The 21,368-nt window shown below is 49.4% G+C and overlaps 9 protein-coding genes across 9 annotated transcripts; 3 read left to right on the forward strand and 6 right to left on the reverse strand.

Moving 5' to 3' along the window:
• Positions 1-4: 4 nt before the first annotated feature.
• Positions 5-1,171, reverse strand: N7506_006194 (uncharacterized protein; the record flags this gene model as incomplete). Its single annotated transcript, XM_056955487.1, has 1 exon — positions 5-1,171. The coding sequence occupies one exon, from the start codon at positions 1,169-1,171 to the stop codon at positions 5-7; it is 1,167 nt and encodes a 388-aa protein (XP_056809821.1).
• A 1,905-nt stretch (positions 1,172-3,076) lies between these two features.
• On the reverse strand, positions 3,077-5,072 carry N7506_006195 (Transcription factor; the record flags this gene model as incomplete). Its single annotated transcript, XM_056955488.1, has 2 exons — positions 3,077-4,096; positions 4,164-5,072. 2 exons carry the CDS (start codon positions 5,070-5,072, stop codon positions 3,077-3,079), a joined length of 1,929 nt encoding a protein of 642 aa, XP_056809822.1.
• Positions 5,073-6,021: 949 nt separating this feature from the next.
• Positions 6,022-7,116, reverse strand: N7506_006196 (uncharacterized protein; the record flags this gene model as incomplete). The annotated part of the gene is made up of 3 exons (XM_056955489.1): positions 6,022-6,145; positions 6,280-6,533; positions 6,586-7,116. 3 exons carry the CDS (start codon positions 7,114-7,116, stop codon positions 6,022-6,024), a joined length of 909 nt encoding a protein of 302 aa, XP_056809823.1.
• A 1,507-nt stretch (positions 7,117-8,623) lies between these two features.
• On the reverse strand, positions 8,624-9,060 carry N7506_006197 (uncharacterized protein; the record flags this gene model as incomplete). Its single annotated transcript, XM_056955490.1, has 2 exons — positions 8,624-8,684; positions 8,741-9,060. The coding sequence occupies 2 exons, from the start codon at positions 9,058-9,060 to the stop codon at positions 8,624-8,626; spliced, it is 381 nt and encodes a 126-aa protein (XP_056809824.1).
• Positions 9,061-9,944: 884 nt separating this feature from the next.
• N7506_006198 (putative nucleoside hydrolase) lies at positions 9,945-11,415 on the reverse strand (the record flags this gene model as incomplete). The annotated part of the gene is made up of 5 exons (XM_056955491.1): positions 9,945-10,874; positions 10,924-10,958; positions 11,011-11,180; positions 11,230-11,333; positions 11,383-11,415. 5 exons carry the CDS (start codon positions 11,413-11,415, stop codon positions 9,945-9,947), a joined length of 1,272 nt encoding a protein of 423 aa, XP_056809825.1.
• Positions 11,416-12,624: 1,209 nt separating this feature from the next.
• N7506_006199 (aldo-keto reductase) lies at positions 12,625-13,834 on the forward strand (the record flags this gene model as incomplete). The annotated part of the gene is made up of 2 exons (XM_056955492.1): positions 12,625-12,886; positions 12,978-13,834. The coding sequence occupies 2 exons, from the start codon at positions 12,625-12,627 to the stop codon at positions 13,832-13,834; spliced, it is 1,119 nt and encodes a 372-aa protein (XP_056809826.1).
• A 37-nt stretch (positions 13,835-13,871) lies between these two features.
• Positions 13,872-15,887, reverse strand: N7506_006200 (uncharacterized protein; the record flags this gene model as incomplete). Its single annotated transcript, XM_056955493.1, has 1 exon — positions 13,872-15,887. One exon carries the CDS (start codon positions 15,885-15,887, stop codon positions 13,872-13,874), a length of 2,016 nt encoding a protein of 671 aa, XP_056809827.1.
• A 286-nt stretch (positions 15,888-16,173) lies between these two features.
• Positions 16,174-18,609, forward strand: N7506_006201 (fungal specific transcription factor domain-containing protein; the record flags this gene model as incomplete). Its single annotated transcript, XM_056955494.1, has 7 exons — positions 16,174-16,354; positions 16,419-16,681; positions 16,734-16,828; positions 16,913-17,493; positions 17,561-17,680; positions 17,728-18,024; positions 18,074-18,609. The coding sequence occupies 7 exons, from the start codon at positions 16,174-16,176 to the stop codon at positions 18,607-18,609; spliced, it is 2,073 nt and encodes a 690-aa protein (XP_056809828.1).
• A 619-nt stretch (positions 18,610-19,228) lies between these two features.
• On the forward strand, positions 19,229-21,173 carry N7506_006202 (putative MFS multidrug transporter; the record flags this gene model as incomplete). The annotated part of the gene is made up of 7 exons (XM_056955495.1): positions 19,229-19,286; positions 19,335-19,492; positions 19,546-19,959; positions 20,017-20,146; positions 20,221-20,463; positions 20,522-20,569; positions 20,620-21,173. The coding sequence occupies 7 exons, from the start codon at positions 19,229-19,231 to the stop codon at positions 21,171-21,173; spliced, it is 1,605 nt and encodes a 534-aa protein (XP_056809829.1).
• Between the last annotated feature and the right edge of the window lie 195 nt (positions 21,174-21,368).

Genomic DNA, 21,368 nt, shown 5'->3' on the forward strand with positions numbered 1-21,368 from the left:
AAGCTCACGCGGCCCAGTCAGAATCAAGGGGGTGACCCTTCTCGCGCGAGCGAAGGATGTCGGGGAGGTAGGTAGGGGTCACGGTCACGCGAGGCTCAACGGGAGCAGGGGCCGAGGGAGCAGCCTGGGTCTCCGAGGCGCTGGTCTCGCTGACACTCTCGTCGGTCTTGCCACCCTTCTTCTTGGGCTGCTTCTTGACCTTGGACACAGTGGTCCACTCGTCATTGCCATTGGCGGCCTCCAGGATGCGCATCTGCTCTTCCTCGGAGGGAAGGTTCTGCTGCCACTTCTTGGTGGCAGGAGCGGAAGACTCGAAGGTGTCCAGAAGATCCACGGAGGCAGCGGGGGCGGCCGGGGCAGCGACTGGGGCGGGAACGGAGGCACCGTTGGCCTTAGCGGCCGGGGCCTCCTTGGTCTGCCAGGCGTTGGCGGCCGGAGCAGAGGACTTGGCGGCCTCGCGACGCTCGGACTCACGGGCAGTGTGAAGCTGCTTCTCGAGCAGCTTCTTGCGCTCAACCTCGGCTTCCTGGATCTGCTGCTTGCGGGCCTCGTTCTTCAGGCGGTTCTGACGCTGCTTCTTGGTCTCAACCTCCTTGAAAGTCTGAGCCTTCTGCTTCTTGGGCTGGTTCTCAACATTTCCAGTAACGCGGAGGACAGATGCACCGGGGGCTTGAGCTTCCAGCATGTCAGAGACGTATCCAGCGGAGGGCACGGTGGCGTTGACGGAGGGAGAGGCGGCGGGGGAAAGATCATCGTCGGCCTCAGCACCAGTGGTGGAGGAGGCACGAGTGTCGCTGGCGTCAAGCTGGGCGGCCTTCTTCTTGTTCTTCTTCTGGCTCTTGGTGGGAGCAGGGGCGGTGGTGGCGGAGGGTCCAGCCTTCATGCCGGCCATCCGGCGGGCCATCTCCTTGCGATCAATTTCCTCATCGGGCTTCTCATCCTCAGTGGTGGGAGGCGAAACGATGGTCTGCACCTCGGACTTCTTCGCAGTGGTGGGCTCGGGGGCGGGCTTAGACTTGCGCTTCTGTTTCTTAGGCGCAACCGCGGCCTCTGTCTTCTCCACTGTGGATTTGATCACGGTTTTGGCCTTCGGGGTTGAGCCATTGGTGTAGTACCAGCCGAGACCGCCTGCCACGACCAACAGGATCGCCCAGCTGATGTAGGGATTCATATTCATTGAGCTGTGCACTCATCAGTCAGTACCATCAATTCCAGAGAGATCTCCGCCTAGCACTTACTATCTGGGAGTGAACAATGTGGGGGAAATGTGTCCAAGGAGAGTTGTAATCGAAAGTGGCCGGAGAGATGGGACAAAAAGGTGCACAAGCACTTCAGATAATCACGCGCAATGAGGACTGAGGCAATTGCGCTCAGATATCAAGACTATCGATGATCACACAAGATAGTATGAAGCTCGACAGAGAATTGGCGAGATCAAGGCTTTGCGATCCGGGACAGATTGCCTCAAGGCAAGAAAGTTCCCGGCAGTTGTGTCACCGTATCGAGTCCTGAGGTGGGTCGAGGTCAAAATTGACAATTCGGGGATGCGCTGAGGCAGTGGAATGCGCAAGATGAAAGATCGAGAGCGCAGTGGCGCAGAATGAATGTGATAAACAAGAGGAGAAGAGAGAAAGGAGAGTAGAGAAAGGGCAACCGTGGCAGATCCACCTCTCGGTAATATAACCGTAATGGTAACTTTACCAAGACCTTGGCCTCACCATTGACCTCCCACCTCCTCAACTACTCAATTAACTGTCGCCTAGCCTTTCTTGTTATTCTCGTCTTTGATCTATGAATTCAGGATGGTTGGCCCACGCTAATATTCGCGTTAGGCCTGAAATTCTAATCTTGACGACCACCTGTCATCATTTTACATCGCTTTCAACGCACTACTACGAAGTAGTACACAATTGAAATACAATAGTCCCCGGCGATGAGGAGATTAGGGTAGGCTGGTGGTCTCTTGCAATGAACAGGCCACGTTTCTCCGCCTGTCTCATACTTGTATCCCTCCGCTTTATACGCTCCAGGCCGATTGATATCTTACTAGCGTATCACTGGCCTCCTGAGGGCCGGGGTTTCTCATGTTTTTCTCTGTTGTACCCCGTACCAACAGGGTAGTTTCTGGTCTAATGAATATTGTCCGCATAAAACGGAGCGCGCATAAAGACGATCGGTCCGGCAGGGATCTTATTCTCTTCATCCCTTGCTTTCTACCCGCCACGAGGAAATGAGTGACCGGATGATTACCGGCTAAAAAGTACGCGGTTCATATGGTGGTCCAAGTGGCGTTGGCCGTCATATCTCGAAGTCCCTGTGCTCATACTCCGTACTCCGTATGTGTAGTTAGGTGGTAAAACATCTTGACCATAAAAGACTCTCTGGGCCTTGTTACATAGTACTGTTGTAAAAACTGGATACTCTGTACTTGTGGACATATTGGCCCAGGCAGTCAATTGATCAAAATATTTAAGTGGAAAGTCTCAAAGAGAGTTCGAATATTCAATATCCATTCACAGAGGAATCAGACCAAAAAACCATGAGCAAAAAAAAAGATAGACATAGCATGTCCTGGTTTCGATCCAGGGACCTGGTTAAGTTAGTTTGATGATCAATCGGGTAATTCCGATAAGGTAATCGTACCTTCGGGTTATGAGCCCCTGTGAGATTGGTTAGTGATATGATCATGTGATGGTTTTGTTCAGGTGAACTTACGACGCGCTTCCTCTGAGCCAACATGCTGTGGTTGGTGGATTTTGCCAATCTTTGGCGACAAGTACACTCGCACTTTCTACTTTGATAAAATGTCATTATCTCGTCATTCATACCTTACTTCTCTAACCTCTCACGTTAGGTTATCATGTAAAGCGATGCGTTTTTTATATAATATTATATCATATTTCTTGATGATAGATGAACTATAGATTTTATTATATTTGTGTCTTTGATTTATTCCAGTGGTCGCTTCTATAGAGGTAGTCCCAGAGATATGTATCCACCTTGGAAGTTACCAGCACTGGGAATTGTTACATCCATTCATGGATGGATGCTGTAAACTCCACGCATCCAGTCCGCATTACTGCAGCAACGACAGACTTTGAGCCAAACTATTCCAATCCGAGATATCCACACTTTCTGGATCCCACCCATCAATATCGAAATTATACGAGGAACCTGGCTCAAGAGCGGCTGCTTCAGGTACGATTTTCTGACTCTGTGCAGATTCCCGTATCTGTCGAGCCCGCACTGCCTTCTCCTTCAACTGCACGATTATAGACCACTTCGGCCCGGGATCTGGCCACGACGGATGCTCCATCATGGAAAACTGCATATTGACGCCTCGCCACGCCCGCTCGTTATGTGGTCCGTCGGGATAAACACACAGGTGCCAAAGGATGTATGTCAGAAGATGGTATTGCGTGAATGTCGTGGCAAGCCAGTGGAAGCCACGTAGGAGTTCATCGCAGTGTATCTCCAGTCCCGTTTCTATGGCCGTGCATGCTATGATAAGTGTTTTTTGAGATATTTCGTAGTCGATGGATGATGCTTGCTGGCCTCGGATGTGTATCAATTTCTGGCGTGCGCAGATTTCGGTTTTGTACAGGAGGAGTTGACCAAGAAGAAATCCGAAGCGCTGAATTGGGATGTCTGGGTCGCTGTGGCGCAGGTATTTCTCTTCGATCGAGGTTCTGAAATCGGCGAGTAGTTGGTCTGCGTTAGAGAATTCGTTCAGGTTTGACATGATGTCTTGACGTCGAATGCTTGTTTCCATGATTATGAGAGAAAACGTCATTTCTGTCCATTGAGGCTGGGAGACATGAGTGTCTGCAGATTCTGAGAGGTTCTGATCGTCGATGTTCAATGGGAGATCGGTATCTCCAATGTTATTTTCGGGGACGCTGAGGCCATGGTCCTCAGTGACTCTAGAGTCCGCGGCGTGTATATGCCACCATAGGCGCCGACGTAGCTCACATTCCAATTCGGGCAGTTTGAAATGCTTTCCATCGCGCTGGAGTCCGATCGATTGCGCTGCCCGAATCGTCAGACCGTGCATTGTCCAGCCTGATCGGCCACTATTGCTATAACGATAGCATGTCTAAATAGCAAATTATGCGGCGTCAGAAAAACAAGCAGAATCACAAGAAAACCATTGAGCGCCTTACCTGGTATATGATCATAGCTTGCAAAGAAGTGATTGTCGGTGCATCCAAAAACTCAGCATGATACAAGGAGATTTCCAACCCCTGCTTGAACCGCTGCAAGTCCGCAACATGAGCCTGATTATGAATATCATCCGACAACAGAGTAGTTGTAGCTGCAAAATAAATAGCAAACAGCAGAGCACGCACATCCGCTCGCACGCTCTCAGGTCGATTTATTGCGGCAAAGATCTGTGACTGCACCGAGGGAACATGAATCACCTTAACCAGAGGGTCAACTCGAGTAAGAAAGGTTTGCCAGAGGACGGTCGCCTTCCACCGGCTCGGATAAAGCTCTGGGGAATCAAGTTGCATCAAGAGCGGATTGGCAATAAGCCCTTCGGCTTTAAGTATTGGCAGTCGCCGAGGACTGCTTGCATCGCTCGGCGAGCCGATGGCGGACTGAAGTTCCTGCTCTTTTTCGAGCACCCGTGACAGAAGAGGCTCATTAATGTATCTGCCATCTTTACCCAGAAAACCTCGAAACCCTTGGAACCGAGGTTTCTCCGTACCTGTAGAGGCAACAGGCGAACCGGATTTGGGAGTCGCCAGTGTTCCCGCAGATAGTGTGTCAGGGCTGTTGCCATAGGGATCTTGAGTCGTTTGGGAGGTGGATGGTTGGCTCGACCGTTCGGAAACTAGTGCCGTGATAGATCGCTCCAGTTGCTCGAGTCGGGCCGCCACATCGGTCATATTCTTTTTGGGGGGTTGACGTTTCACTCGACTCGGGCCTGGATATTGACATGCCACACCTTGACGCACACATCGAACGCATGGCGATTTCTTGTCACAGCGAATTTTGCGCTCATGGCAGCGCAAGCATGATCGCTCGACGTTGTACCGCCGTTGATTGTCCATGGTTGTTGACATCATCCCAGTGAGTGATGCGACCGTGAGATAGTCTCCGTCATACAGGCATAAAAAAGAAATGAGAACCCGTTGATTGCCTGTAATTGTTGTCAAAAGTTGTATGACGAGGGGCCCCGGGGCAAATGATGCGATTGTTCGGGCTTCGGCCGTTCGCGAACAGCCGAGCGGAGATCATTGGCCGCCAACTCAATTTTGACTGCTTCGTTTGTCTCCCATGGTAATACATGCCCCATAGCAAAATTATTGCTCCATAACAATCACTGGGATAAGAGTTTGTTACTCCCTCAAGTAAAAATGACCAGCAAAAGACATCTCTGTTTGATGTTGAGGCCTGAGGGATGTGGCAGAATAAGGCCTAATTAGGGAGTGTTAAGCCATATGTGGAGTGGAGTATCTGGGGTACAGTCCCACAGTAATTGAATTGATCTCTATGGCGAAACTTTAGTGAGTCTTTAGTGCTATGGATTCCGACTGGAATATCGGAAGTCATGCTGAAATAAGATTCTATATCATCTCTGCTAGTGTGGCGTGTGCATGCACCTTAGACCTGCATCAAAAATGAAGTTTCACAGCATTAACACTCACCTACTAAGGAGTACATACTAGATCAAAGCACGCAACACAAGCGCAATAGCTCCATTCAAAACCCATGGTGAAGCTGATGGTCCAAATAATTCGGTTTCCCGATAAAATCCGACCTGGCCAGTCATTATGCCTTGATGTGTCATTGCTCATACGCTTTCATTTTTGATATCGACTTAAACTTGGCCTGTATGGCAAATTTGATTTGAAGTATGCAAGTCGACAACGTACTAAGAACCCAAAAAGGAAGCCGACCCAACCCAGAAACTGATTAAGAAGTACCGCAATAGAACAAAACGCTAAAGCACCGACAATCCAGAAACAAAGTTCGCCAATCCCACTTAAACATGAACAAACGAAAACCGTGAGACTATGAAATCAGAAGATCGCGAACGCTCATTCCCTTCCTTCGTTGCGCACCAACAGGCGGAGTCTCCTCATACTTCGCCAAAGAAGCACCAGAAAACTGCTCGCTGATTGAGTCTGCAGTGCCCCTACGGTCCTGAGTCAGCATGAGAAGGGCAGCGGAGGCTTCATGGTCAACGCCTTGAAGCTCATGCATTTTCTCAGGAGAAGCCCAGATCGGCCCCAATGCCGGGCTCGGGAGAACCGACGAGGGCTCGGGTACATTCTGAGCAGAAGGGACTTGAGTTCGCGGCGAGAAGGAGGGTGAGGTATCGGGGAATAGCTCGGGGGAGCATATGCGTCTGGAGATGCGGAGGGTGAATAGGAGTATGTTGAGGATTCACGCATAGGCTCGGCGCCTGTTTCGGCGATGAACTCTGGTGAAGTGGGTGACGGGGGTGCGGCAGTGTGGCTTGATCCCGCGGTTCTCATGTCGCGAATGCATTTTTCCAGATAGTTGACGTAGTCTATGCTTGCCTGGTGGAATGGTTAGTAAGGTGTGAGATCATGGTGGGTTTCTAGGCCGTACCTGAAGGATGGCAAGCTTATGCATTTCTTGTCCCGTGCAGGCAGGAATCATGTCTTTCAGGGTTCCGAACTCTTCGTTCATTTTGGACCGTCTGCGACGCTCGATCAGACTGTGGGCGGTCTTTCGGGCAATTTTCCGACCAGCCGCACTGGTTGCACTGGGCTGTTTCCTCTTGGAGGTAGTTGAAGAATTGGGTATCGGCTCTGGGCTCTCTGTGAGGCCTTTGGTGTCCTTTGCCTTGGACTTTGCAGGTTTTGGCTTCATCTGGATGATCTTGCGAGTTCGGGTTGGGGGCGGAGGCAGGTCAAAGTCCTCGAGTGGGCGCTTGGCTGTGCCCGAGCGTCCTGTGTGACTAGTTCGACGAGCCGAGAGGTCTGGAGAGGTTGAGGTCGGGGTATAAGAGGGATCTGATCGGGATGATCGCCGGCTTTGAGGGCTCAATGCCGCGGGAGGTAATGTGAACATATCAGTAGCGGGCTTATCGTTGATGGTGAATTCACCCGACATGGCTGGGGTTGGTGGGAAGGACATTTTGAAGAGTACAAAGTGCAGAAAGTGTAGGGCAAGGGATACCTCCTCATATACCGCGAACGTAATGTATAAGAAGAGTGTCGCGTGCTTAGGACAGCCCACGAGTTGCAATTCCGAGCGGTGATTGGTCGGGGCGGAGACTCGTGCTTCAGGGAACAACGGGCATTTGCTGTTCGAAGAGTGGGGCGGGACAAGCTTATCCTTAGGTACTGGGTACTTACCCTTACTGCGATTTGCAGTGGAGAAAGGGGCTCACCCCCTATGCCGTCATTTGTACCCTGTACTTACTTTGTTGGTTGGGGAAGTACCCCGGGCTCTCATCAATCTTTGGTAGTTCAGCACGTGCAGAGAACTTCGAGATTATACGGCCTCCTCTCTTTGGTTCGCATGCAGATGCCACATCTCTTTCATTGGTCGCTGATGGGATTTGAATCTTCATGAATTTGGTCTCTTTTGCGAGTTGGATTGCGAAACGGACTGGACCAAATGTCGGTACAGCACGTGCACGTGCCCTCATCTCTTCCAAGGTTGTGATGGGGATTGGTCTCAATTTAATCTTATTGTATCACTGGAACTTTGGTGGACCAGTAACGCAGCAGTGGTGAAGAGGGTGCGACCATCCTCGTGACCACGTTTATCTTTACGGAGTCCTCTGGCAGTCCTTGGCAAGTTGGTCTTGACTGCGAAAGCGAATTACCACGGAAGCAACGACCATCGCACCAGGGTGATGATCGGTGATCTTACTCAGGAGAAGATAAGATCGATGGTCATTGCTGATCTGGGTAATGACGCAATTTATTTTACCCACTCCCAGGGCCCCGTCGAAGTCATCGTGTTGAAGAAAGAGGGGCAACTTACAGTACCCCGTGGTTGTGTTTGTGATGCCGCTGAGCCGCAATATGAGCATTTCCCCAGATACGGGATAAACAAGTCCCAATTGAAATGTTTGACAACACCAGTAATCGATACCAGGGCTGATCAGCTCGTTTCGAAACCCGTGATCAAAATATGGTACTCCGTACTCTGTACCATGACGTTTGCAAGTGCCTTGAAGCAAGCGATGTTGTCTATAGGGAGTGTAGTCTGCCGATTCTCGAAATTCACTTTCCAGCCCCGGTAGAAGGTTCAAAGAAACCTTATCAGACCGTTGGGGATGTCATCCTACCAACTAATTGGGCTGGCTGGGCAGGACGAGGGAGCAAGTGTAGGCTGCGGTCATTTTCAGGACCCAAGGGTAGATTCCGAGGCCATAGTCTGTCTGTCACTATGGAGTATATTTGCCAGTGCAACTATTTGGCCAGAGTCTGTCCGATATCTACTTTACTCGATGGCAGGCCGACTGTGTCTGAGACAAGTATAAGATCCGGTGGCCATGTTCCAGGAAAACCAATAGATCATTGTCAGCGTAGCGTTTGATTAATTCTAACTATAGATTCTTCAGTCGTAATACATGTTCCATAACATTTTCCTCCTGTTTTTTTTGGCTTTCATCAATTCTTTGCTAATCTCAAATCCTGCGGAAGTTTTCGACATGGCACTTCTCGTTGCACCGCTGGTAGACCGACCAACTAAATTAGAGCATTAGCCACATAACAAGCGCAAAAATCGGGTTTCTAAGACTTACCAGAACTTATCATCATCGGGTACAGCAAGTGAGCAAGTTTGCGACTGCAAGGAACAGAGTTCGTGGCAATGGTTGACATTGACGTGGTTCATTGCGTGGTGAACTACAGGGCCATGATTCGTAGTTGCGTTCTTAGCCGATCCAGTCGTGAGGGGTGCTTTGGCACCAGTGCCTGTAGTAGTGGCATTTTGAGCGGTAGTAGCATTGGTTGGGAGGCGATAGGGGATGTGGGTGCCATGGTAAGGCCCGGCGAGGTGAGGCATTGCCAGGGCGGTGCTGGCCAAAGCAGCTGCATAGATGACAACGGTGGTGAGCTGCATTTTGTGAAATGTCCAAAATACTGTGGCTTTTGTGGAAATGATTGGAAATTGTCCGAGTGATTTTATTGTGATTTTCAGTGTCAACCTGTCAGGGCAGTTGGTATGGGTGTGCGCCCCTTTTATAGAGGCGTAGGCTTCATATTTTGAGGCTGGATGTCAGTCTACATTGAGGACAGCCTCTTGGATTGTACAGCGTTACATAGTACTGGGATTTTCTGCAGAGCCTGAGGATGGATTGCGGCTTATCCCTGGGTTACGACATTCCACATTCCTATAGAAGACTGTACAGACGTCCCTCGTAGTCACTCTCTTTCATGGAGTTGGGCTTGAATATGCCTTGACCCCCAAACTTCAAGCTGGTTGTAATCCATACAACTGTAGGGTCTTTTGATGTTGGTTTCTCCAATGCAACAGCGCCGCACTCTCGTGGTTCGTATCAGCGCATCGTGCACCGACAAGTACGTGTACTAGATAGAGTACATCTCACATTCCGGAGCAGTGATCTGCGGAAATCGACCCAATTACGCTCAATGAAATTCTTTCAAACAATCCTATTCGAGGCTTGGTACAACGATAGTATGGCGACTCAATATGACAGGAGTTCGGACCAAGGTGCACGGGGCTCTTTCCGAGGTTTGGCGCATTTTTTCAAAGCTTCTGTTCCTTGAATATTGTTCCGCCTGCAGTCTCCCACGCTAACAATAGACACGTTGCCAAGCAGAAGGTATCCATAAAGAATGCCTCTAGATACTAGTGAATATTCTGAATATTCTGAATCTATCAAGATATGTGCATGTTGTATCAAGGGACCTATGTATATGTACATGTTGAAAAGTGTACAGATATTCGTTCCTTTTCCCGAGGCCGTTCCCATAACGATGACTCTAGTTGAAGAGCCTCTGGATAATGACATCTCCAAAGTTCCCTTCAGCAGGAGATCCGTCCATTCGCCAAATACGGTTACCCGCACGGCCACTGAGCCAGAGACCGTGGTCACTAGAGCTCTCCTCATCACCTTCGATGCGGTGACGGTTGCGACGGTCAATGACACACATGCCTCGAGTCCACTGACCCAGGGAATCGATGCGGATATCCTCAGGTGAGTTGGGAGCATAGACCCACTTGGGATCATCGGATGTGATGGCATACCACACGCAGACGGGGTCGTGCAGACTCAGCTCAGCGTCATCACCAACGTGTCCTGGGTGCAGACGCTCCAGAGTCTTGAAGGTGTGTCCCATGAATGCATCAACCCACTCAGCGAGGGGAGAGCCGCCTTCCAAAAGAGGAGCAATTGATTTACGGAACTGGCCCTTTGAAAGGTTGTGGCGCAGTGTAATATCCAATGGGAACAGACGGAGAGTAAGTTGACGACTGAGCTTTGCTGGGTATGGCGGGAGTAGATCGCTCTTGGTGATTGGGATTGTGGTGTGCGGGTTTGGCGAGGTGAGAGCGAAGATACGAGCAGCTGCGACAGCGTCTGCGTAGGCATTGAACTCACCCATAGGTGTGACGTTTCCTGGCTCGTTGATAGCACCGCCCATGACGACGACTTCTTTCACGCGAAGGAAAGTCTCGGGATCTTCTGCCGCTGCTAATGCCAGGTTGGTGAGCGGGCCTACTGCGACAAGAGTCACGGAATCGGGTTCATTTTCACGAAGAGCGCGGAGAATTTCCTTGTGGGCTGGTACCTTGGACGAGACGAAGGCATGGTCGTTAGGTCCAGTGCAGTCCGCCACAGGCTCGATACCCTCGCTATCTAGAGTTGGAGTGAAGAGATGCTCCCACTCTTTGGTGGCAGTGAGGTGAGGGTGCTTTTGGTCCGTTAGTTTCTCGATCTGATCAATTCTGGGTAAAACATACAGTGGCGTGGATGCCACCAAGACCATCCGTTCCGTCTGTAGTCATATATTAGAGTCTGATAATCCGGGGCAAGGAATAATTACGTACGGAAGTAGTCAGCCAGCATCTTCTGATCCTCCAGTGGATCCTCTGCGCCGACAGCTAAAACGGGACGATGGGCTCGCAAGCTTCCGAAACCTTCTGGTCGGCCATTGTCACGACGCCACTGCATCTCCCGCTCCAAGATGTGGAACATCGAAACAGCATTGCGAAGACAACTAGGTATGCATTAGAGCGAGAATGGTTATGTTTCGATGGGTTTCTCACTTCTTCACCTCGATGTTACCAAATGTCAAGGAGATCAACAAGACCTCCACCTCTTCTGGGGTGGCTGAGAGGGCAAGCAAAAGAGCGAGGACATCATCGATGCCCTACAACGATTAGTATATAGATTTTAATCTCGGAGATTGAATATCATACCGGGTCAGTGTCGATAATAATTTTTTTACCCATGGTGAATGTTGATATGTCAAGGCCTGTTGAAACCTTCCAAGGTTGGACCTCGGAACCCTTGAAGTGGCGCTTATCGTTATCATTAGCGGGGTGGTATCCCGAGGTCTGTACCCCTCATTCAAAACCCCTCCTCAATACCATCACTGCTCAGGTGAAATCCTCCAGGGCTCAATATTTGAAATAGAATATTGAGCGATGGAGACCTACTCCGCTATTTCAGTTGTCCGGTCCAAAGTTTTACTGCATAGCTGGGAGTTGGAATGCTGTACATATAACCATCGGGGTCGTAATTTTCTCAACCACAGCATGTTGGCTCAGAGGAAGCGCGTCGTAAGTTCACCTGAACAAAAACCATCACATGATCATCTCACTAACAAATCTCACAGGGGCTCATAACCCGAAGGTACGATTGCCTTATCGGAATTACCCGATTGATCATCAAACTAACTTAACCAGGTCCCTGGATCGAAACCAGGACATGCTATGTCTATCTTTTTTTTTCTGTCTTTTTTTTGCTTCGTCTTGCCCTTCCCTTTGGGTTGACAGTCTGTAGATCTGCTCGACATTTGTTTGTGAGCACTTACTATGAATGATTTGAACGCTTGTGTCTGCTTGTATACTTTATACGTGTTTAGTCCAGGAGGTTTCTTCAAAGTACATCTGGCCGCAGGTGGCGGAAGGAGCGACTGTGTAGGCGGTTTCTTATTGGTGGGTCTACCGGGATGTATCAAAGCGGTGAGACGAAAGTAAGAAGACCTCACTAAAATCCTCCCACAGGAAACTGGCAAGCGGCTATAAGCAGAAATAAGACGCTTAAACGGTATCCACAGCATGTTGGCTCAGAGGAAGCGCGTCGTAAGTTCATCTGATCAAATCCCCACATTGAATCACCACTAACATCCACATAGGGGCTCATAACCCGAAGGTACGATTATCAAGAATCACCTTGTGTGGACCATCCCACTAACTTAACCAGGTCCCTGGATCGAAACCAGGACATGCTATGTCTATTTTTTTTTTGAATTCCTTTTTGTGGATTCTTTTTTTTTTTTTTTTGTAGGGCTGGAACAATAGACCACCTGGGCAGCGGATTTAAGCGGCGATTGGCGGCGGAAGCTGATTAGTCAAGAGTATTGAGCATGTCCGAAACGGGAAACATGAATCTACTCGTCCACCGCAAAGTCCGCCAGCAGAAGTATACAAGATGAAATGTCCCAGGCCGGGTATGGTATGACTGAGTCTCACCTGGCAGCTCTTCTTCAATTCCATTATATGACTTTCAGCTACACAGAAGATATGAGCAATCTCAGCTCTCTTCCATGCCGTCAGCTTGGAAATGGCCCCCTCGTATCTCGACTGGGATTGGGAATGATGGGTGCTAGTGGAGTTTATGGCAAGCCATCCGGTGATGAAGAGAGATTGAAGTTTTTGGATCAGGCATATGAAAGAGGAGAGCGATTTTGGGATACCGGTAAGGATGACACCAAGGAATTCTGCTCATCTTGTCCCAGTTATTTGGAAGTATCATACTACGTGGGCAACATCAAACTAACCAAGTGTAGCTGACAAGTATGGCGACTCTGAGGATCTACTTGGCCGATGGTTCGCCGCCAATCCCGAGAAACGCAAGGACATCGTCCTGGCCACTAAGTTTGGCATCAGAACCACGCCCGGTGTTCCTGGGTTCTCTGTTGACTCCACGCCGGAGTATTGCCGACAAGCTATTGAAGCATCTCTCCGACGTCTTGGTCTCCCATTTGTCGACATCTACTATGTTCATCGTCTGGACAAGGTGACCCCGATCGAGAAGACAATGGAAGCAATGGTGGAACTCAAAGCAGCTGGGAAAATCAAACACATCGGGCTGAGCGAGTGTAGCGCCAAATCATTGAGACGTGCTCATGCGGTGCATCCAGTGACATGCGTGCAAGTGGAATACAGTCTGTTCTGTAAAGACATTGAGTCCCCACAAACACAACTCCTACAGGCTGCTCGCGAGCTAGGTGTTGCCATTGTCGCATACAGTCCTCTCGGGAACGGGCTTTTAGGTGGCGCCATTCGCTCGCGAGAAGATGTGACTAAACCTGGTGACTCAAGGGGAGCTTTGCCGTGGATGAGTGAGGAGAACATTGAGAAGAATATTGGGGTTCTCGACAACATCTTGCAGGTTGCCGACTCGATGAAGATAACTTCGGCGCAACTAGCTCTTGCGTGGCTGCTTGCACAAGGCGACGACATCTTTCCTATCCCGGGAACCTCGAAGATCCATCGATTGGAAGAAAATCTGGGTGCGCTTTCCGTCTCTTTGTCTGATGATGATGAACGGAAATTGCGTGAGGTTTCAGAGGAAATCGTGGGTGGGAGATTCCAAGCAAGGACTGGGTATGATTTTGCGGATACACCCGACTTGGATCACTGAATCTATTTGCATGAGTCCTGTCTCAATAGAATCAATTTCAATAAATATTCCGTTTCTCCGGGATGGACCATCTATCAAGCCAGCTTGGGTCAGACTCACCGCAGTGGTGATCATCATAAATGTCTCCCAGGGTGGTCAATAGCATGAACTCATCTTGCCGTTCGGCCGAAGTAGGCAATTCGATCTCAGGTGAGATATTGTTAGCCCGAGAAGCAATTGGGAGATCTACACCAGGTGTCGCTGTTATCTGACGAGCGACATGAATGTTACCAAGGTATGGCAGACAAACTTCAAGATCACTTTTGGATCCAGCCGTCTCAGTCCCGTGATTTAGTGGGAGCGAAGCACTAGAGTAGATCTCATAATCGCATCCATCTGCTGCGTTCGCCTCAATTTGAGCAAGCTGTCTAAGCACTTGAGCTCGCGCACAGCTTTGAAGATCCCGGTTCAGCGAAGAGACTTTCTCCATGCAACAGATGGCATCTTCCAAGATTCCAAGATCGTGTGGCCGTTGATGTTCAAGCACATTGGAAGATCCGAGTCTATGCCCGTTAAGATGAGCAAACAGAAGACCCAGTGAAGCAGCGAAAGCTTTCTCGTCAAAACCACGGTAAGAAGATGACTGGTGGAAATAACGCAGAATAAGGTAGCGGGTGAGAACTTCACGACTTGCTGCGACAACGGCCATTGTGCTGTAGCCGTAGTCAACGGAACTCCAATCACATTCCCATTCATCGCGAGATGGCTTTGCAATTATGTAAGGCTGGTGTAATAGTACCAAAAGATAGTACTGATGGGTTTGGATCAGGAGCTTGCTAGTCTTGTCCATCACTTCTCGGTCCAAGTCTTCAGCTGTAAGAACAGGCGGCCTCCACCAAGAGGTAGGCATAGTTCTAGCAGCTTTTTTGAGCTGTAGGTCAAGTGATTTCGCTTCTCTATAACTGCGTTGGATCGCTTCACGGACTTCATCGTGATGACTGTTCTGGATCTGTATATTTCTTGCGATAATACGCCGAGCGATCGTTAAATGAACTCGTTCCAGTGCCTGCGCTGGATTGTGAAGGGTTGAGCTTTGAGGTAGTACGGTGTCGTGGGTGGTTGAAACTGGCTGCCCTAGCATCAACGATAAGAAGCAATCGTTGTACATCAGCTGAAACCAAACACGATCTGCCCGACTGCCTCTTACTTGAGCTTCCGAGGGTATATCAATCAGGTGTGCGATATGAAGAGCGCGTTTGAATATTTGCCACGCGCTCAGAAGTTCACCCAAGCTTATGTGGTAACGACTTTGCAACAGCAAAGTCTCGAGTCCGTCAAGTGAGCTCACTAAATGATCCTGGGCCATCACATGATTCGATGCTGCTTGGAACCACTGGCGCGCGATATCCAGAGTGGGCTCCCCTAGGCTGGAGCTTAGCTGCTCGGATTTCTTCTCATCCAGCTCCCGCAGACAAAGAGCGAGCTTGATCAGCCTGCGAGCGAAGGCGACGGGATGTGCGGTTGGAAAGATATCAGGTGTATGTATGCTCCGATTTTCCGTAGACTCTCCATCAACATTAAGATCTTGTAGGATCTGAAGGGGCGCATTGTACTGTTTATTGGTGTTGAAAATCATCGCAGTGATGTGGGGAGCAGGAAGAGTTGAGTTCAAATATCCCGTAAGTGATGAGCTTCTGGACATCCGCTCATGGCTGATCGACCTCAAGGTTGAATATTTTGATACATCGAAGGACACTGGCCGACTAGCCACTTGCCGGGGACGTCTCCCCCGGGACCGAGCGCCCCTTTGATGCACAAGCTGGCGCACCAAATCTTCCACGCGATCAATATGCTGTGCGACCCCCTCGTACTCATCATGTTCGTCATCTGCAGTGTCTGCCGATGCCTGGCTTATGCAAGGTATGCCCCGGCGCCGGCAAGAAACACAGCCGGATTTCGAGTCAGACTCAGACTCAAACTCGCATCGCTTTTTGCGATTCTTGCATTCCCAGCAGCTAGACGTGCCTTTCCTGACTTTTCGTATTCCGGAACTGGATCCCCCACCCGGCTCCATGATTCCTGTCAAAGTGGGTTCGTTTTGGAGATAGGCGAGGTAAACACGTCGATATTCATGGAACCTTCCTAAAGCGGAGTAAGCGCCCGGTCACGTGGTCCGGTCATCGGCAAACAATCTACTCATCAAGTTGATTTTGGATAAGCCACAGTTGCTGCAGATCGTTTGTGTTGCTTGATACGGCTTTCGGATGCGAGCCACTAGCTTTGATTGTTTGTCGTCGATATATGGGTGTCGCTGAGTACAATGAGCGAAAGAGGATCGGAGATCATCTACCGAGCGGAGAATGTTCCGGTCCGGTTCTTCAAAGCATGCCGATGGTGCAGAAGGCAGAAAATGCGCTGCGATGCGCGTAACCAAAGCCCTTGCTTCCGCTGTCGGTCCACCGGTCGAGATTGTATACTTGATCCCATCGACGATGGTCGTCGACGGAATGATCGTCGCCGCAAAACGACAACTCCAGCAAGGTGATAATCTACTATTGATCCCCACATCTTGAATGACTAACTGATTTTGGCAACAGAAACCAAGCAACTGCCTCACCGTTAGATCAGCGGACCGGGTTTCATACTCCGGCGTCGAGAGACCAAGGATTTTCCCCCGCTACCGCACAAGATGGCGGTTTCGATACTTCCATCGACTCTTTGCCCGACTCAACTGGCTTGACTAGCCTTCAAAGGTCATACACCAGTGACCATAATGGTCCGGATTCTCAACAGTTAAGCCCCAATGAGATGATTGCGCCTGCATCAGCAGTGCACTCCATGTCTGTGAATTTGCTCGGCACAAATGATGTGAGTAAAGGGCCCATCGGTCTTGAATAATCTACTGACATCAGATGCGTAGATTTTCATGGAAAATTCGGCCAAAGGTGACCCCCGAGGTGATGTGATCGCTCGAGAAATTGTGAGCGAGGAGCTCGCTCGTGTCATGTACGAGCGGTATGTGAAAACAGCTAGCTCCCGAAAGTTCTGAGATATCAGTACTTTCAAGCGAGTTTTGAACCCTTTGCTCATGTGTCACAGGTTCACGGGCGGCTCCCGAAACTACCTTCCACTCTTCGACCCAATCCGAGACACTTTTGACTCCATTCGGTCTCGCTCATTGTTTTGCTTCACAGTGATCATTTACCTTGCCAGTCGCGCCGTGACTGACTTGCGCGGGGACACGCATATGCAGCGTGTATTGCAAGATGAAGCACAGCGTCTAGCGGAAGACAGCTTTTTCGAGCGACCAACAAAGCTTGAAACGGTGCAGGGCATGATTCTTCTGGCAGCTTACTCCGAGAAAACTTGGTTCTCCATTGCTCTGATTCTTCGAACAGCCTTGGACTCTGGTTTGGAAAAATCCTTGGACACTTTGTTATCACAAGAAAGCGTGCCTCGAAGCTCACTATCTGCTTCCATGGCCGAACGCCAACTAGTCTGGCAGACTAGAACTTGGCTCATCAGCTTTACCTTGGAGCTTGATGTTGCGTCCGGCACTGGGCGGAAATCTCGTATCGCTGAAGTCGACGTCGTGAAGCTGCGCAAATTCTTAGATTATCCACTCTCACTGCCTTGTGATATGCGCACTGTCTGTATTATTGAGCTTCATCAACTTCGAGGTATGATACCGATCCCCTGCATTGCCACTCTCATCCCTCATTGGAAACAAATCACTCATCCGCACAGGTCAATATCGTTTGATCATCGACAATGCCTCCACGATCGACGATATCGTGTCTACAGAATTACCAGCTATAATGGCGAGACTGCAGAATTGGTGGACCAATTGGGATGAAATTCATGAAAGTGAGTCATTCCTTCATGATCTCTGTGATGATTTGGGTAATTAACAGGAACGCAACGTAAAGACAATGGCTTCCACATCGGAGCTTTCCAACGCAGCAGCTTGAAACTCATGCTTCACTATGCCAGGATATTCGTGTTCTGTGCATCATTGGCCCGAATTCAAAAACTGAAGCCCACATATGCAGACTTGAGCTCTGAAATTCTCGATCAGAATGTTCTGGTCCTATGGCAGTCCCTCGTGACCACTATAATGGACCAACTAGGCTTCTTGATCAACGAGCCATCATATCGCTGCCAATTACCTTGGGCACCAACGTACCCTGCTCTCACCATTGCCTTCATCAGTGAGTTCTCCAATCCCGCATATAGACGCATGCACTGATTTGGTCCTAGCGACGTTTGCTTTACGTATTGCGAGATGGCGTCCAAGTTTGATCAATCAAAGCCTACTTCTAGAGAGGGCGGAAAGGATCTGCGATTTTCTCAAGCAGCCGCCCTACCCTGACATCCACCGGACCGTTTCGATCTTTGTCAACTATGCACGCGCTTTGATAGCCAGCCAACGTCCCCTAAGCAGCCACAGTTCAGATGGACCTATCATGAACGATCAAAATGATGGACCACATCCAGAATACCAGGGGCCCCATAGCCCTATGATTAATGCCCCTGCTCCTGGAGTGGGTCCGCTTGACGATCCTCGCTACAGAGCCGGGCCGACAATCCAGACTGACAAGGATACAAACATGGCCGCCATGCCAAGTAGTGATATATCGACAGCGGCCAAAGCAGCCCTCCCTCGCATACCAGGCACAATGGAAGCACCCAACTGGACAGTCTCGAACTCCATTGCTGATTCCTTTGGTCTTTTCGAGGAAGGTCAAAACGACATATTTGATTTCTTGCCGATGATGCCGTCTGTGCCACAGTGATAATGAGATACCCATTCAGTTATAGTTAATAAAGTGTTGTTGAAAAGTCGAATTGTATCTTTTGTCGTCAACAAGAACCATGATTTCGAATCTACTCCGTAGCCTCAGAGACAATCCCTTGATGATGATAGAACAAATGACAAATTGGGCCGCAACGCAGAATGATGATGTTTTCACATGCCATGTGATAGTCAAACCAGTCTGGATTTGCATGGGAAAATCCAGAGAAATCAATTCGCGCATTTGGAGGTGCCATCTAGCCCCGGATTTGTGCCGGGGCCGCTGGTGGATTGCCCTGAAATCCGGTCCCGGATCGGGACCGGTGCTCCGTACAAAAAATCATTTTACTCAAGCATCATTTCATTGGCTCGTTACATACTAAAACATAATAGATCGTGGAATTATGCATGTCTAGCAAGTTCTGGCCGCCATGAGTCAAAGAAATGTCAAAGTTTTCTCTGGGTCCTCTGGCAGCATCGGTGGAAACCAGATCCTGTTGTATGACTTATATACCCCGTCGCCCCTCACCAAATAGACTCTTGAATACCAAAACATCACGTCACATTCGCGGCATTGTCTTTTGCTTATTCTTCTTTAATTCTATGTTCAGTGATTCACAATGGCTATAGAGACGAAGCAATCGTTGACAGCTCAAATAACTGCCATACTCTCTTCCAGTACGATCAATCCTGAATCCATCTCGAGTTTTGCCTAACAAGGTCTAGGTAAACATGAAAGCTCCGATTCAAGGTCTATTGCTTCATCAAAATCAGATTTGGGCCCGAAGTCAGACACAGATTACTCGATAGTTCCATTGTCCCAAGATCAGCTACTTGTTGAGTTCCAAGACAATTCACCTCGAAACCCTCCGAATTGGGCACTTGTACGTATTTCGGCATATATGGCAGAGACAACTGCGACTAACTCAAAATGTAGAAGAAAAAGATTTTCAATGCCGTTGTGGCGCTATTGGTTGTTTTCAATAGCGGCATATCATCTGCACTCCCAAGCAATGCCGTCCCCGCTATCATGCAGGAGTTCAACCAGTCGGGCGACGAACAGAAGGTCTTACCAACTGCCATATTCCTCATCGGCTACGTGATTGGACCGATGGTTTTCAGTCCATTGAGTGAAACCATTGGTCGCAGACCCGTTCTCTTGTGGTCGTTTACTGTCTTTGTGCTCGCTACGCTTGGCTGTGCTCTTGCACCCAACTGGACTGCACTGCTCATCTTTCGATTAATATGCGGTCTTATGGGGGCTGCTCCTCAGACTGTCATTGGTGGAGTGTATGCAGATCTGTTCTTCGACATCCGAACTCGTGGTCGCGCAATGGTGATGTACATGTCGGTATGTCGTGATTGTCCTATCTTGTCAAAGAAAGAGTGATGTAGTAACATCTCAAAGGCCTCAAGTTTAGGTCCAATTCTCGGCCCCATTATCTCCGGATGTTCAGTCAAGTACGGCTGGCGATGGACTTTTCGAATTGATTTGATCCTTATCGGGACGACTTGGCTGGGCTTGCTTTTCTTGTCCGGTATGTCACCACGTCTCAATATATGTGCCTTCTCTGGCATATGTGGTACAATTCACTGACGTTGTGCTCTACAGAGACTTTTGGTCCGGTTCTACTGAAGCGACAAGCCGCAAAACTTCGAAAAGAGTCGGGAACAAACCGCTATGTCTCACCAGCGGAGCTCAAATCGGATACCACTTTTAGTACCACACAAATCATCACTCGCCCGATCACGATGCTTCTTTTTGAGCCCATCATCACATCCACGGCTGTCTATATCTCCCTCGCCTACAGCTTGGTCTTCTTCTACTTCCAGGCCTATCCAATTATCTTCCAAGGTGCGTAATTTGATCTCTCGCTCGAGGTCTCAACATTGTATTGACTTGGATATCACAGGTGTGTATGGCTTTACCATTGAGCAAACCGCCCTTACATATATTCCTGGTATGTTAATTATAAACCCGCTTGCTCAGAACCCAACTAACCAGATGCAGTCGGCATTGGTGCCGCGGGTTCTGGCCTCGCCACTTTCTACTACGACACAATCTACGAGAAGGCAAAGAAGCAGGGCAAAGCCTGGACAGCCAGTCCCGAACTTCACCGACTTCCTCTGTCATGTATTGCCGGCCCATGCTTGACAGCGAGCTTGTTCTGGCTGGCGTGGAGTGCAAGGGCAAACCTCCACTGGGCAGCTCCAGTGGTTTCGGGCCTCGTATTCGGATTCGGATACCAAGTCATTTTCACTTCCCTCCTGACATATGTGACTGATGCGTACAAGATCTACTCCGCCAGCGCGATGGCAGCCTCGGTCATTGTGCGAAGCATTGCTGGAGCACTGTTTCCACTCGCTGCAGGCCCTCTTTATGATTCCCTTGGTGTCTCATGGGGAACCTCGCTTCTCGGCTTCATCAGCCTGGCCTGTATCCCCATACCTTTCGCTTTGATGTACTGGGGCCCCTTGATTCGCGAGAGAAGTCCCTTCTGCCAACGACTGCTTCTGGAGGAGAAGCTTCGTGCGAGTGGATCCAGCACCCCGGCAGAAGTATAAAAGCATTTCATGTTCTAAATTGTCAACAGCTTGCATTTTGGCGCTGTACGTTGCTCTGTTTTCGGCTCTTTAGCCTTTGGCTAACAGCAAACCTTGGAACGACCACACCTTTACACGACTTTACGAGTAACACTTGATAACAACCTTGGAAATTATTCTAGAAAACTAATATATAATCCAGCATTTTTCTCTTAT

The sequence above is a fragment of the Penicillium brevicompactum genome (assembly GCF_028827555.1).
Source record: "Penicillium brevicompactum strain IBT 35665 chromosome Unknown utg000005l_segment0_segment0, whole genome shotgun sequence".
NCBI classification, from domain to species: Eukaryota; Fungi; Ascomycota; class Eurotiomycetes; order Eurotiales; family Aspergillaceae; genus Penicillium; species Penicillium brevicompactum.